Source organism: Poecile atricapillus, chromosome 3, assembly GCF_030490865.1.
Source record: "Poecile atricapillus isolate bPoeAtr1 chromosome 3, bPoeAtr1.hap1, whole genome shotgun sequence".
Taxonomy (NCBI): domain Eukaryota; kingdom Metazoa; phylum Chordata; class Aves; order Passeriformes; family Paridae; genus Poecile; species Poecile atricapillus.
This window is the reverse complement of record NC_081251.1, coordinates 89,723,118-89,738,601: the sequence shown is the minus strand read 5'-3', so window position 1 is coordinate 89,738,601 and position 15,484 is coordinate 89,723,118. Positions and strand designations below refer to the sequence as shown.

Sequence of the window (15,484 nt, the reverse complement as noted above, 5' to 3'; positions counted from 1 at the left end):
TTTCAAGACATAAAAATGTAATGTAAGCTTTAGAGAACATGAGGATAAGGCTGAAGTTTCTACTGTGCTGAAAGACAATATCAGGAAAAATTCTCATAATACTTTGTCTAGGAAGGCTAGTTGCTTTGGTGTAAAAATAAACAGATATCAAAGCAAGAGGGTTTTTTTATTATTTATATTTATCTTAACTGCAGCAAGCCATAGCAGGTGCTAGCATGAGATGAGTTTTGGTGCTTCTTGCCACAGACTCGCTTCACCATGTGTCATCAACCACGAGTTTTAAAAATGCCTGAAATTGAAATATACATTACAGCACAGAAAATAAAATCGAAAAAACAGGGAGAGGAAGGAAGTCTCATCAGGGAGACGAAAGTACAGCCCTTGCTTCCTTGCACATCCCTGTGCCCCCAGCCGTCGCCACACTCCCTCTCCTCCGTGCGCGACCCGGGCCGAGCTCAACCGGGCCGGAGCAAGGCTGCCCCGCACACCTGCCATGGCTCGGGGGCCTCGCCCCAAAGCCGCACTGTCTTGCGGCTTTTATTTTCGTTAAATTTACTTTCTCAACACCTCCTGCCTCGGGCTGACCGGGGGGCGCTCCAGGGGGAAGGGCGGGGCGGCTCTCGCTTGCGGGAGCAGCGCTCGGTGCCGGGGCAGCAGCGCAGCTGTTCCGCGGCCGCCGGGCAGGTGCCGCGGTGGCCCTGGGACCGCATCGGCGGGCAGATACCGCTGCTGAAAACAAGAAAGAAAGAAAAAGAAAGTTGAATAACCAAAAACTTAAATAACTAAAAAATAAGAGAGCGGCGGAGGGGGCGGGGCCCCTGTGCGAGAGCAGCGCCGCAGCCGGAGCGGTGCCGGGGGGGCGGAGTGGCCCCGCTGACCCCCGGCCGGGCTGGGGCGGGGGCGGGGAGCCCGGGGCGCCCCGCCGGCCCCCATTGGCGGGCGCGGCGGCGGCGGCGGGGCCGGGCCGTGCCGGGCCGGGTCCCGGGCGGAGGGGGCCGGCCCTGCCCCCGCGGCCGGCGGCGGCCCAAGGTTTAAAGTGAGAACTTTCTGCGGGCGGCGCCGACCTGCACAGCCCCGTCGCCGCGTCGCTCCTGTCCCGCCGCAGCAGCCGCCGCCACCGCCGCCTCCCCCGGGCGGGCCGTACAATCCTCGGCAGTGTCCTGAGACTGTACGCCCGCCTCGGGGGCGACCCGGCCGAACCGGACCCCGCTCCCCGGCCGCCGCCGCCCGCGGAGTCTCGCGTCCTGTGGGCAGGTGCTGAGCGCGCCCCGGCCCGAGAGGCGGCGCAGGAGCCGGCAGCAGCCGCCGCGATGACAGCTGACAAGGAGAAGAAAAGGTGAGGGGCCGCGGGCGAGACGCCGGGCTGCTCGGGCCGCTGCGTCCTCCTTCTGCGGCTGCCCTCTCCGGCCGCGGGACTTCCCGCGGGCAGGGGCCGAGAGGGCACTGCCTGCGGGACGGCGCGGCCTCGCCTCCCCCCGCCGCGGCTCCTGTGCGAGGGCTCGACCCGGAGCCTTTGCGGGGACCGGCTGCGACGGGAGTGAGTTAGTTAGCCCAGCCCGGGCGGGAAGAGGGGCAGGGGAGCTCCTTCGGGGTAACCCGAGCTCCGTCCGGGCCGCCGCCGAGCTGAGGAGCGCTTACCCCGGGAGCTGCCCCGGCGGGCGGTGCCGCGGCCGGCAGCGCACCCGGTCCCGGGCCGGCGGAGGCGGCCCCCGGCCGTGCCGGGCTGCGGGCAGGTGCACCTGGCAGGCAGGGCCAGCCACTCGGTGTGCGGCCACTGTCATGTACGCCATGGCAGGGCTTGGTATCAGCAAGGACAGAGGTAGTAGGAAACTATTTTGCAGTTGAGGACTATTTTTCAAAGGGTTTTGAAGGCATCAGCAAAACGTGTTTCATAATTAAGGTCGCGCGGATGAAATTGCCTGCTATGTAAATATTTCGACACCTCTCTCCAGTCCGAGGCGCTGGCCGCGGTGCATTTCCCGCGGTTCATGGAGCTCTTCAGCTGTCAGCGGGTTTTCCTGGGGGACCGAGAGCTCCGCCGAGCGCCTCGTTTGTTGCTGCCCTTCGAGAGGGATGTAAAACTAGACATTCCTACACTGCCAGAGCGACCCTTCCAGAGGAAATCAAAGTAATGCACTGGTGGTTTTGTAGTTCATCAAAGAAAGTGTTTTCTTGTTGGTTCTTGAGAACAAACGTCAAAATAAAACTCAGTAGTCCATAACACAGAAGTTACAAGTGGAGATTAAGAGAATTATCCACTTGTTGCTCCAAAGCTCTAAACAATTCCTATGGATGAGTGAGGGCACGGACATGGGGAAAACTAAGCAAGTGAATAAAGGTCTATGAAGTACTGTAAAAGGATATGTATTGAGTTTGTTTTGTGCAGCAGGCAGTCACGAGGATCTGTCGATTATCAGCACGAGTTACTGTCCTGGCTATAGATTCTGAGTGATGTAGTTTACAGACTAAGAATTTTATTTTATTTGTCATGCGTTCTGTCTAGATGATGATGATGCAGTTAACTTTAAACCCTGGGGTTTTTTTTGTATAGTAGCTCCTTTTTTATTGAGTCACCCTATGACGATGTAATAGGAGAGGTATAGTAGTGTAAATCGCATGTTTTCCATGTAGTTCTGTTTTCCTCAGTTTATCAGACACTAATGTATTAAGGTTAAACAGTTGCCTCAAGTGTATTTTGTTCTAGGTAGAGTGCAGAGTACAAATATACATACATTTTATGTCTTAGGTTGAAAAAGTAAAAAATTATAGTACAGTACAATGTAGTTAGAATAAAGAGTTATAAGAAAACTATATAAGGCAAGAGGATTAAATAGTGTCTGTATTGGAAATAGACTGCATTCATTGTATCACCACTTTTTAATGGGACACTCTTAATCTCTTCAGTTTTAACCTCTTACTTTCAAGCAGAGTGAAGGTTTGAGGGCTGTGTAATCTTGCAGATCAGCACACTGAAGTGGTTTGTGAAAATAGTCTTCAGATACAACACAGGCTTTACAGTACTGAAGTCTGAACCGTGATCCTGATTCTGTCACTGGTTTTAAATATTGTGACATTCAGTGACAATTTTTCTATTTCTCTCAGAAGTAGGCTAATTGTTATCTAGTTCATGGGATTGTTGTGTAAATTAATGTTTGTGGAAGAACTGGGAGAGTGTCCTGTGAGGGATTTCAGATAGCTGGCTTGCAGCCCCCCCAGCAGTGCACTGTGGATGTACCCTATGTAGCCTGGTGAAACAAGATCATTTTGCTTTCTTAATTTTCCAGTACTATTACAGAATAGGTTTATTGCCTTGTATTCGACAGTTACTGTGTTGTTTGCTTGATCTCTATCCAAATATGCACCTAGGATCCCTAACCTAACTTGCTAATAGCATTTATAAATCAGTTTAATGGAGAAAAAGTGGGATGGTGTTACCAGATTTCCAGGCAGCTCTGAAACTATGTTGAGGAGCAGTTCTCTTACTGTTAAACAAATGTTCTAAGGAAGATAATCTTTGATTCTCTTATTGGTCTATTTAAGTTGAAGAATGTCCTAGGTCCCCATTTGAAGCTCTTGTTTGTCAACAGAAAAGAGCAGTTGCTTTATTTGGAACAAATGTTATGGCACTTTCCATAGGCTGATTTCCCACATTTAAAGTCAGTCCAAGATACAGAGCTGAGATTAATATGTTTATTCTTTTAACTTAATTAAAAAAAAAAAAAATCTACACAGTATTAGATACTCCATTAGAATGCCGATCATTAGAAACTGGGAGAAGGAAAAATAAAAGGTCATAACACATTTTAGCAAAATAGTAGAAGCTAAGGGAGAAGTATCGGTGATCTGTGTGCCGTGCAACAACAAGTAGTAGGTGAGCCTCAGTGTAATTAGAGCAGTCTGATACAATATCTTGGTGTGTTTTTTAATGATTTGCAGGAGAGTTATTTTGTTAAGAATGAATGCTGCGTTAAATCCATGGTTCTGGATGGACAACAGTGTCTGAGAAAAGTTTGTAACCAGGCTCAGGACAAGTCAAGTACCACTCAGAAGGATGCATCATTTGGCTTCACCTTTTCAGTTGTGTTGTTACTCGGGGAATTCTGTTTCATTTTCAGTTGTATGAAAAATAAACCAATTTTGCAGCTCAGGGTGTTTCTGTGCTAGTGGTACCCATGTAATTACACAATATATTTTGTGACCATAACCATGTAATGTTTCATAAATCTGCTTAACTTTTTCTGGTCCAGATAGTAAAGAAATGGGATCATCCCCAGTTATTGTCTAGGTAATGCACTGCTTTAATTTACCTGTTTAGCCTTTATTTGATGTTGAGCCCCTCTAATGAGGTGCTTTGTGCCTTGATTTTCACTGACCTTTTCCTTCAGGAGAGTAGTTTTGCCAAGCTGAGGTCACTCTTGGCCACTTCGCCTCAGAATGAGGAAGCTGTCCTGATGGCACAGCTCTCCAGAGCTCAGGTAGTTGCTTGCTCATAATGGATATAATTTGGATGCCAGGAAATGTGAGCGTTTGGATGTGCCAAGGTGTTAAACTTCAGATTTCAAGAAACACACAGTCTCAGTTTTGTTCTCTCCAGTATGTTTTCTGTGTGTTACTATTCCCAGGTATATTCCCTATTGCCATTCATCTGTGATGGTAGTGACAGATGATCTTGTCCATTCTCTTGCCAACCCAGGTTGGTCCTTATACTCTTTTAAACCTCACTTTGTGTTCTTTAGCTGATGGAGCTTTGAACACTCTCCTTTGCAGACTATTTCATAGATTGCTCAGCTTCATAAAAAAAAAATAGTTCAAGTTTTATTATTGCCCAACATGTTCCTGTGCATAGCCCACATATTTTATTTACTTCTGTTTGCTTCTGTGTTCACATCTGCCCTTGCAGTTTTTCTTATTTGGAGTTACCAAAAGGAATTCTGAATTCCTGGTGAATAATCTGTTGAAGTTGACTGTTTAGCATTTGCTTATGGTGTGTTAACATTAAGCAATTTGTATTTATGTTTTAGCACCACAAATTCAGGCATTTCATAGCTTGCAGGCCATCTTGAATGATCCTGGCCACTCATGCCTCTCCTATTTTGATTTTGCCCCTTCTGTTTCTGTACTCACTGTCCCTTCTGCATTTCTACAGTGGCCCAAGGGTACAGTAGTGAAGGAGGACAGGCTACACGCCTGCCCCCGGCTCTGCCTTTGCGTGCATGACATGGAGCAGAGATTGGGCTGAGCTCTGGCTTGGCGACCTTGCCTGCTTGGGAGCGCCTGACTTCTGCTGCCCAGCTCCTGTGGTTTCATCTCAACAGAGCCAAAGTATCTCAGCCTGATGAAGACTGAAAGGCTTTTGCTGTGGGAATGGTGTGCAGTGTGAGTGTCTCCCAGTGTGTACCATCCTCCCAAAGTGATCTGGGCGTCTGAGGATTTGTGTTTTGCAGGGATGCTCTGCTTGTGTTTAGCACTTAGCCCTAGAGCAAGTTAAAAATCTGTAAGCCCTTCATAAACACAGTCTTTGTGTCCTGTCCTTTTCTCTGCATCTTCTGTCACGTTTATCTTGCGTAGGTCATTGGGAATGTCCTGTGTATTTGAGGTACTCTGGTAATTGCCAGTTTTACATTTGTGCAGCGAATTCAGATCTGTCATGAGTATCAAAAATTGATCTCTCTGTATCTTTCTCTAAACTATATCTTTCTCTAATATTTTTTACTATCATGAATTCATAAACATGTAAGTATTTTTGTTTTCGGGTTCCAAGCAGGAGCTGCTGTTAGGTGTGGTGGGGCCAGAACTCTTCAAGCATTGAACTTTTTGCTATTATTAGGATAAATGTTAGAGTAAGGAAATGAGCAGATTGTATTTAAAAAGAATTTAAATACATGGAATGGTTTTATTCTCCTAAAGCTATTTGTGAAATGTTATTGTGTTAATTACTTCAGTATTCATAGTGGCATGTATATCTTAATAGTTATAAATAGTTCTACTCCTAGTAGCTGGCACAAGGTTTACAGAGCCCTTCTCTTAAATTACGAGACAGTGCAAGTATTAATACTATGCATATTGCAGGTTTTTTCTCATTTATTATTCTTGTGCCCAGTTTGCTTAAGAAGCAATATAATGAAGTAGTTATCTGGTGAGGATAAAATCTTGACTGCTTATATAAAAAAAACCAACTTATTTCTTAGAGTTACAGAACTGCTTTTCATGGAGACTCTAAAGTCTGTAAAATGGGAAACTATTTTACTGTGCCTTTAGAAAGTAGCTTAAAGTACAGTTGACCAATTGGCTGATAAATAAGTAGTATTCCAAAGTAACTCACTTAATTATGCTCTGTTTCTTGAGTAAAAACCTAATTATGATTTTGGTTCTTTCCTCTGTTACTTTATTTAGGTCTAGAAAATTTAGCTTAAACAAAATCTGCAATAATAAATTTTGATTAAATGAGCATATTTGGGCCTGAAAACAGTTAGACTTGCAATTTAATTTACTTGACTGTTATTACAAAGCATTTGGAGTTAGATAGCATTTCCGTTATGCTTCTCTGTCCATTGCTTTATGTGACACAGCAAATATTCAATATTTATTCTATTGAAACTCATCAAATGTTTTGCCAGACATGAAGCAAAGTTGCTTTAGTTGAATTTTTATGTCTGATCTTCAGTCAAAGAGGTGCCCTAGTCTTGACCCTTTCTCTCTTAATATGTGGAATCAGCAGTTTTCTTTGATTTAGGGGAATGTTTAGGGTGTTGCCTCAAAGAAGATTGTCTGGAAAATTCAGAAACTTTACACATACTTTATGTTAGCCTGTGGGTGGATGATTAATACTGGCTTATTGCAGCTTTATGTATTTTTGTAAATTCTGTACATTTGGGCAGGTGGAAAAATCACTTTTTTTATTTTGTTTTTGCTCTCAAGTAGTACAAAACCAGGATAATACAGCTCCTCAGTGGTTTAGATTCCTAACGTAAATATGTTAAACCACCCCAAGTTACAAATGCTGCTTCGTTCTGCTGTGTATGTATTTATGCACTGATTTGCTTTCAAACAAACATTAAGTAGCATGTGTTTTAATTTCAAGTATTTGTGGAGAATCTATGGAACCAAATGGACTGTTTGGTCAAAGAGATTTCAGCAGCATATTGGTGTTTCCAACAAGAAGCATTTCTCTAACTGCATCTTGCCTGTGCCTGGCAAGTTCTCCAGTCCCTACTTCTTGAGGCGTGTCCCTAAACCTCAGATGTGACCTGCATGAATGAAACCTCCAGGCCAGAACTTGGACAGACTGTAAAGCAGGAATTTGATGGAGGGAACCGCCCAGACAAATCCCATAAAAGTCCGGTTTTGTTTGCTTGGTTTTTTCATATATATGAGAGCAGTGATCAGGGGAGGGTCCTACACTGCTCTCTGTTGCCTGCCTCATTCTTTAAATCCTGCCCCCCTGCCAAAAAAAAAAAAAAATTAAAAAAAAATCAGTAATTCCTGTTTATTTTCACCTTCTTCTCCACAGCCCTGGCAGAACAGAAGGCTGAAGCACTGAAACATCCCTTTATATTTGTATATGAAATATTGTGTGCATTGAACTACTTCTGCAGATAACACTACTTTTACATTTTGGAGCTAGAAGAGTATGAGCAGTCTCTTTTTGTTTCAGGAAATTGTGTTATCTAAGGAAAAGCTAAAATTAGAAGTGATATGGGGAGCATTGTGCATGGTGACTTTTTTTTGGAGGGGTGGTGTGGTTGGTGTTTGGGTTTGTTTTTTTTTTTTAAACAGAACAACTCTCCTAATGGATAAATCATATGGGTGTAACTTACGGTACTTGATAGCAAGCAGTCTGTCTGAAGGTGTATGTGTAATAAGATTACTGGGATCATTTAGAAATTATTTGGAACTACTGAAATATGAACTTAATCTACTGTAAATATTTGTTACTCATTCTCTAATATGTCAAAATATATTTGGTTAGTTAGGCAGATAAAGGTAAGATATAAAGTGCAAATTTTGAACAATGGGCTACCAAGCCCTGGAAAAGCTGCAAATGCCATTGGTGAATCTTTCCTGTAAAAACAAATATTTTCTTGGAAAATAATTTTCCAAAGCACAAGGGAAACAAGAGCAAGTGTTCTAGTTTTAGCTAGACTAAAATGGAAGGGATTGGTTTGAGAAATTGTCAAGACATAAGGAGACAGCTGAAACATTTTAGATTTGGCTTCATTTTTATAAGGTTTCCTGTGTTGCACTATGTTGTTTATTGAAAACCAGATGTTTTAAATTAATTTGAATGAGACTTAAGTAATTATTAGTCTCTTGTTAGTTTAAAGATTTTTCTGTTTTCTTTGTCTTTCTTTTCTGGTGTTAGACTTAATTGGGGTTTTTTCCAGATCTTTACTGTACCAAAGTCTACAACACGCATATATGTGTCTGGTTTGGTGGCTGGACCTCAGTCAGATTCCTGTCTTCCTTTCAGGAGAAATCTTCAAATTTATCTGCTAAACTTAAAATATTAAGTATTTCTTTTACACTATTTACAAGGCCCTCATCACTTAAAACCCTGAATTAAAAAGGGTCCCAGTCTTTCAAAAACTGAAATTGTTTAGACAAGTTACCAGGTCTGATGAAAATACTTAGTTGTCTTTGGCTTGGGTTAGGCAGGAAGTGTGACTTGGCAATGACAAAGGTCTTCTCTAGCTTTGGTTATGTGAACAGCTTTTTAAAGACTGTAATATAATTGAAAACATAGCAATGAAGTCCCTCCATAACCCCTCACTAGCTCCTGACATGACAGACAAGAAAGTCAAAATATGGGAGAGAAGAAAACAGCATGTTTACAGAATTTCTAACTTGTTCTCAAAGGACTGATAATTTCAGAGCCATGTTCTTGAAAAGGCTGCCTGCATAGGCTGAGAGATAGGCATGTTTGCATTTCCCAGGAAAGCTATTGCTTTAAGTAGCAGATATAATAATATCTTGAAATATAGTCATCCCAGATGATATGCACCTTTGGCCTAGTACATGTGTTCTCTTTAGGCAGTCAGCTTCCGAATCCCTTAAATATATATTATTTAATACACAGAAGATGGTTTCATTTTAAGAACCCAGGTCAGTGGCCTGAGTAAGTTGCATGAAATCTTAAAAATGTGCCCTATTCTTCTCTTTTTAAATGGGAAAGCTGGTGCTCATTTGTTGTGTCAGAGGCCTTATGAACGTCTTAAAATCTGCATGGGAAAAAATCCATGAAGGGCTCATAATTTTGGTGCAAGTTTTCTGATGGTGTTCAAAATTACTGTGTAATATTTTTTGTTTAAGATATAGTCATGCTCTTGTAAAATAAATAATTGCTTAGGTAATAAGCTGAAGCAAGTATGAGGTGGGATGGTTATTAGGCAGCTTTTAAAAAGGTGGTGGAAGTATGCCTTAAAGAACATTCCTTGTATTTTGTTTTACCATTAGCATATCTAAGGTATTTACTGCCATGAAAAGGTGCTTAAACTCTTGGTATCACAGCTGTAGTCTGCAGTTGCATTTGTATGATAAACTACAAAGCAATCCTATTCAGCCATTGTGTTTGGGACATTCTCTGGCCCCTGTTGGTCTTCAGGCCCTGTCTGTTCATTCACAATTGTATTATCCTCTCTGCCAGTAAATTCTAGATATTGTTGGGTACTTATTGTCAAAATACTTCAAAGATCTTTGAGACATTAAGAAACCACCCCACTCTGAATTTCTACATTTGTAAATGGGGAATGTTGCTAGGAATGTGCCCAGCTTTTAGCTGTCTGTGCAATTTGTATCCAAAAATCGTTGCAAATAGCAAAGTATCTTCTGAGATGATAAGCATTGTTGTTCCTGGTTAGATTTTTGTGTAGCATTATGATGAAATAACAAACTCGTTAGCTGATGGCAATGACAGTGTCTTCAGACTCATAGGTATTTATGGCGAGTATTGATTTAAAACTGATAGGAAGTTTGCTTAGAACAAAAATGGCTTTTGAGTGATCTATAGAATGTCAGCATCATATGAGGATGTGTGAGAAGAAGTTCAACACTAAATGGTTTTATCATGCCACGACTCCTTTGGCAGGATTTCTCCAGAATACAAATCCAGTGACCAGTTACAGCTATACTCCACTCCAGGAAATTTTTTTTTTAAGGTCTCAGTTGCCTCCACTGTGTTTCATAATCTGTGAGAGAAGATTGCAAATTGTGAAAGTGCTTTTGGTATTTTCTGATAGTTATTGCCTGATGATTCTTCTGGAAAAGAATTCTGTTTTTGTCTAATTCAATGAAGGTGGAGAGCCATTGGGAAAGGGTAAGCATTTTCAAATAGCCTCTGCGTATTGCCTTCACCATATGGTCTTTGGAAGAACAGTGAGGCTTTGCCTACTCCTGGCTTTTCCCAGTCCTCCTCTGTTGCAAGGGAAAACCATGACAAATATGGCTCTTGGTTTACTTCTTCCAGTTATCCCCATATGGACCTGGGAGACACAATTCCCATTGTCCTATGAGGTTGTCTTGCACATTGAAGAATGCAGAGAGCTAGAATTCAGCATTTCTTGCACATGGGATGGCTGACTTTTGCTTGCAGAGGGAGAAACCAATGCCTCAAGACAGATAATTATGCTTGGTCTTAACAAAACAGTGTTATTTACACTTTTAAGGAAAGGTAGACATTTAGTGATGTTGACCCACTTTATTGCTTAATGCAGCACTTTTATGTGCATGATTGGGTGGAAGATGTTCACCAAGGAACCACAGCTTGGTTCAGCTGCGGGTGGGCTGTTTTTGTGCTGAAGCTGTAAGATTATCAGTGTGTGTTAATGGATCTGGTTCTTGAGTTTTTTCCCTGTGAATTATTTGAAGGATGTGTTTATTGCCATTACTAATCAGAGGGACATTTTTATGGGAACATCCTTTCTGTGCTCAAGTTGTCTTAACATTTCTACTGGCTTTTTTACATAACAGCAATGCAGTATTTATGTTCCCAGTGATTCACAAAAGGGGACTATCCTGTTCGCTTAGGCATGTGCTGGCTTGAAAATGAAATAGAATCGAGTGCAGATATCTTGAGGGAAACTTAATGCTGCTATTTTGAAACAGCCATTATTTCCCATTTAAGAAAAAATAAACCCCCCCCCCCCCCAAGCTACTTTTGTTTGTCAGCTGCATGACTGGCCCAAACAGAGCCTCTCTGGCATGGGGACCTGGGCCAAAATGCAGTGAAGCTGAATAAAATCATGTTTTGGATTCTGTCTCTTGAGCTTGTTCGCCACTCTAAGTAGAGCTGGCTGTGAAAGTCGTGTCTGGTTGCTGACCTGGCTGCTGAACAACAGTTCAGCAAGTGGGTCTGGCCTCTGCAGGTGCTTCTTCTGTCTCCTTTTCCCTCTACACCCACTCTGAAAGCCCCTTGCTCAGCCTGGCTCTTTGTTCTGCTGGGCATTGCATTGATAATGTAGCCTTGACAGTGTGGTGTGACTGGTCACTGTAGTTATCCTGGCTCCCCAGTCTGGAAAACTAGGATGGCAGTATACCCTTCCTTCCACCCTTTGTGTATGTTATATATTTAAACTGTAAACTTTTGAAAATTGGGACTTGTTATTTCTATGCCTGACACAGTGCTGTAGATATGTTGGCAAGAAGCTTGAAGAATGAACCTAACTTGAAAATGCTTCAAAAGGAGGTTGTCAAGTGGAAGGAATTTGGTTATCTCTCACTCCTATATTACCTGGTTAATTGCTTTCTTTACTGCTCCACTCCATATTATCCCTCAATATGTAGGTTACACCCACGTGCTGACGGGTGACCTACGCCTTCGTTTGCTTCACCTTTGAATTTGTCCTTCTGTCATATAAGATCCATGTGCATGCAATTTAGATGCCCCAAGCAACTGAGAAGGTGAGGGTGTTGAAGGTGGCAGCAGGAGATTGCAACACCCTGAAAGCATCTCAGAGATGATAAAACCCCTTATTTTTTCAGATTTCATCATGGAACAGGTGAGCAACCCACAGGGCAATAAGAGTGAAAAAAGGAGGGTTTGACCATCACAACAAAACCGGTCTTTTCTGCACATGGGGAGTTCAGCAGGGTTTCAGCCAGCCATCATTTGCTCTCAGTTTCTTTGAACGGAGAGCTGTAAGAAAATAGAGGAGTGCTGACATACAGAGTTGATGTGACATGGGTTTAGAGGTCAGCATACGCAATCGCATTCACAGTGGCTGAGGCCTGTGCATCTTCATTCAGTTAAGGCTTCTCTTGCATACAACTGCCAGGATGGGCCTGAAGACGGAGCCCACACAGTGTTTAGTGTAAAGGACAGACAGTGAGAAAAGCCTAACATTTTAGATAGACTTAGCAGCTTTGCTGTGTGCAGGCCCTGAAGAAGATGGTGCAAGAAACCGTGTTATCTGTGTAACACTTCTTTCCCTCTGCCTGCCAAATCTTAGGACAACATCCCCCGCCCCTCAAACCTAAATGTCACTAAACTTGCTGTAACTGAATTCCAGCTTCTCAAAGGGCAGATATGAAGAAATGATCCAGAGTGACCAGCACTATTGCTTTCTGGCACTTTTAAAAATAAGTATTTTAAAGGAAGCAGATGACAGAAAATGGTGCTTATTCAAATAGGAACTTTTCAGAGCTCTTCTAAACTGGAGAATAAAATGAGCAGGGAGCAAAGTCTGCATTGGAGGTCACAGTAGGGATTTTGGTTGCAGTGATGGCTAATGTGGAGCAGAAGTCCATCTAAAGGCAGAGCTGAAAGAGGAAGAGTGCCTGCTACCTGACCTGTTAAAACCTTTTAAGAAGAAACACTGCCAAAGTGAAGTCATTATAGAGCATTCCTTCAGATTCCATAATTCATGTGATGAATACAGTGCAAATACAAAATGATTTCATGTTATATTGTGTTTTGAGTAGGTTACAACCATGGAAAGAGCCTTCTGAGTCATTTGTTGAGCTGTGTACTCCTGTTGATTTGGTTTCCTAAGTTTCTGTTTGTACCTCAATTAACAGTTGGAGTGCGCTGTCTGTTGTACCAAAAAAACCTCCATGTCCATAATATCTAGAACTTTTATCAAAATGGACTTCAGTTCCTGCCTCAAACCTCTGGGTACTGTTTTGTGAAAATAAAATGTCAGCTGTGTTTGATATAAACCTTCATCCCTCTTAAAGGAGGGTGTCATGATCATTTCACTTCAGGTCTTAGCTGGTGGATTAAGCAAATGAAATACCTTTGTAAAGTATGAGGAAAGTAAAACAACCATCTTTTTTTATACTGTTACTTGCATAGGAAGTCAGTTCTGATTTACACTTGTAAGAAGCAGTAATTGGTGGGCAGATGTATTTCAGTGTGCTCTGTTTGCCGACATACCAGGAGTTGTTTTAGTGAAGCTGTGGAGTATGAAATCAATGTACTGAAGGAAAAAAAGAGAAGGCCTCAACCTAGAGATATACTTGCTACTGCGACAAAACTTATCCCCCTCCACCTCAGAAGAAGTAAATACCTTACTGTGCTTGTAGTTGTAGGTATATTATAGTTTGCTGTTGTTGAATATGAATTGCACGTAGGAAGTTTGGAGAAGGATTACAGCTCAGTGAACTACTTGGAAATCAGAAGAAATTTTAATAGATGATGAGACAGTGTTCAGATTAATTATCCCCTTCTAGCTTGTTTCCTTAGGAGATCAAGGTTTACATGTTATAGTGTGTCTACCTCCATTTCTGATAGAGCTGTAGAGATCTCAAGGATATTAAATGGCTGGAGTAGCTGTTGTAATGGCTACAGGGAAGAGTTTCAGCCACAAGTCCATGTTCCTCTAGAGACAAAAGACTTCCTATGGCTGAAGAAGTCCAGGCGCCAGACAGCTACATGCTTGTAGCTTGCTGTGCCACAGGTTCCAGGATCCACCAGGAGTCTGCAGAATTGGAGAAGTGTGTTTTTGCTAGTGTCCTTGTTGGCACAACAGCTTATTGCTTTTGTAGTGTGGGTCACTAGTTAACCCTTGTGGTGTGATAAAAACTTACTGTGAGCTATTTGCCTTGCTATTTGGCAGAAATAGATACAGATGAAATGCTGTTCCTTTCTCTGGGTGTTTCCGAGTTGTTTCAGTGTGCTTAGACCTTACTGGTTTTGGATGATGAAACTGCTGTGCTACTATGATTAATAACACTCAATACTGTGGGCTATTGTAGACTGGCCACGTTAAAACCACCAGTGTGTACTTCACTCAGGCCTTGAGTGGTGCAGACTTGTTTCTGCTAGACAGGAATCTCTGACTTAAACCGGAGAAACAACTGCACTTCTCAACAGCTATAACTCTGGATCCGGCTGTAGAAAGATCTGTTTTGGTTGGAGAGGCCCAACTGTGTATGCCTTGGTGTTGATTGTTGGGGTTATGATTAATTTTGGGCATTGTTATACTGGCAGTAACAATGAAAGCATTGTCACCACTAACATTTTCACTTTCCTGTGTTGTTGCAGTGCTTGTTTAATTATTTTTGCAAGAGCAGTGGGTTATGGAAACCTTTCATGTGCAAACCACGTTGAAGGCAGGAATCTCCTGTTAAGAGTTGCGTATTTTTGTTGTTCCCATAAGCAAAAGTAACAATGAAAATTAATAAAATTTATTCATTTGCTTTGGCAGTCAGTATCTACTGAAGGTCTCTTATACTTCTCAGTATCACTTCCCCCAGTTGAGACAGTGCTACTGTTTGGTTTTTGTTTGTATTATGTATTTGCTAGGAGAGTGCTATTGTGTGTTTTTTGAGGGAGATTACAAACATAAAATAGATTCTCTTGAGAACGCTTTGTCTACTCTCATCACAATTGGTAATTGTTTTGTGTTGTGTAAGACTCTGCATGCTGTGTTTCTTATTTGGCAGTATGTGTATGTGAACCTAAAACTGGATTTCCACCTCCAGCATTTTATCACTGATGTTTTAAAGGTGAATCCTGGAACAAAGCATAAAACCTCTCTGAACTCATGATGATGAATGCTTACCAGATTAAGGCAAATTTTTTAAGTTACTTGGGAAGTGAAGTTTTCTGCGTTTTAATGGATGTCTTCTCCAATTAGGACCTGTGTGAGGTAGCTTTCAAAATGAAAAAAAAACCAAACCCAACCCCAAAAACAATTACTATTGACATTGAAACAGACTAAAATAGTATAGTTATGTGCAAGGCGGGTGTAATCCTTTTGCATCAAGTGTATTTTCAGAGGTCATTCCAAAATACCAAGGGAAAAGGAATCCATAATCCTCACATATCCTATTAGCAGAGAGCCTTGAGGTAGAGATGGGCAGGATGTGTGGAAAAAATGAGCCTTTTGCTAAGCATTTTCTTTGTAGGTCACTTATTGTAGTTGAAATTACAGGGAGTGTAAGAGCAAGTGATCTATTAGCAATACCATGAAAATAAACCATTTGCCACTTCTAACAAGTGTTGGACTAAAATATGCTTCAAACCTTAAAAATAAGTGAAAACTTG

At 42.1% G+C, this 15,484-nt stretch overlaps 1 protein-coding gene across 2 annotated transcripts in view; it reads left to right on the top strand.

The window, feature by feature from the left end:
* The first annotated feature begins 1,073 nt into the window (after positions 1-1,073).
* EPAS1 (endothelial PAS domain protein 1) overlaps positions 1,074-15,484 on the top strand; it is a 76,702-nt gene continuing 62,291 nt past the window's right edge. Inside the window, exon 1 of one of the 2 annotated variants that reach the window (XM_058834046.1) lies at positions 1,074-1,336. In XM_058834046.1, coding sequence (XP_058690029.1) covers positions 1,311-1,336 — 26 coding nt within the window. In that variant the 5' untranslated portion in view covers positions 1,074-1,310. Of the gene's footprint in view, positions 1,337-1,649; positions 1,820-15,484 lie in introns of those variants that run through there. The other variant, XM_058834047.1, reaches the window with a different exon arrangement.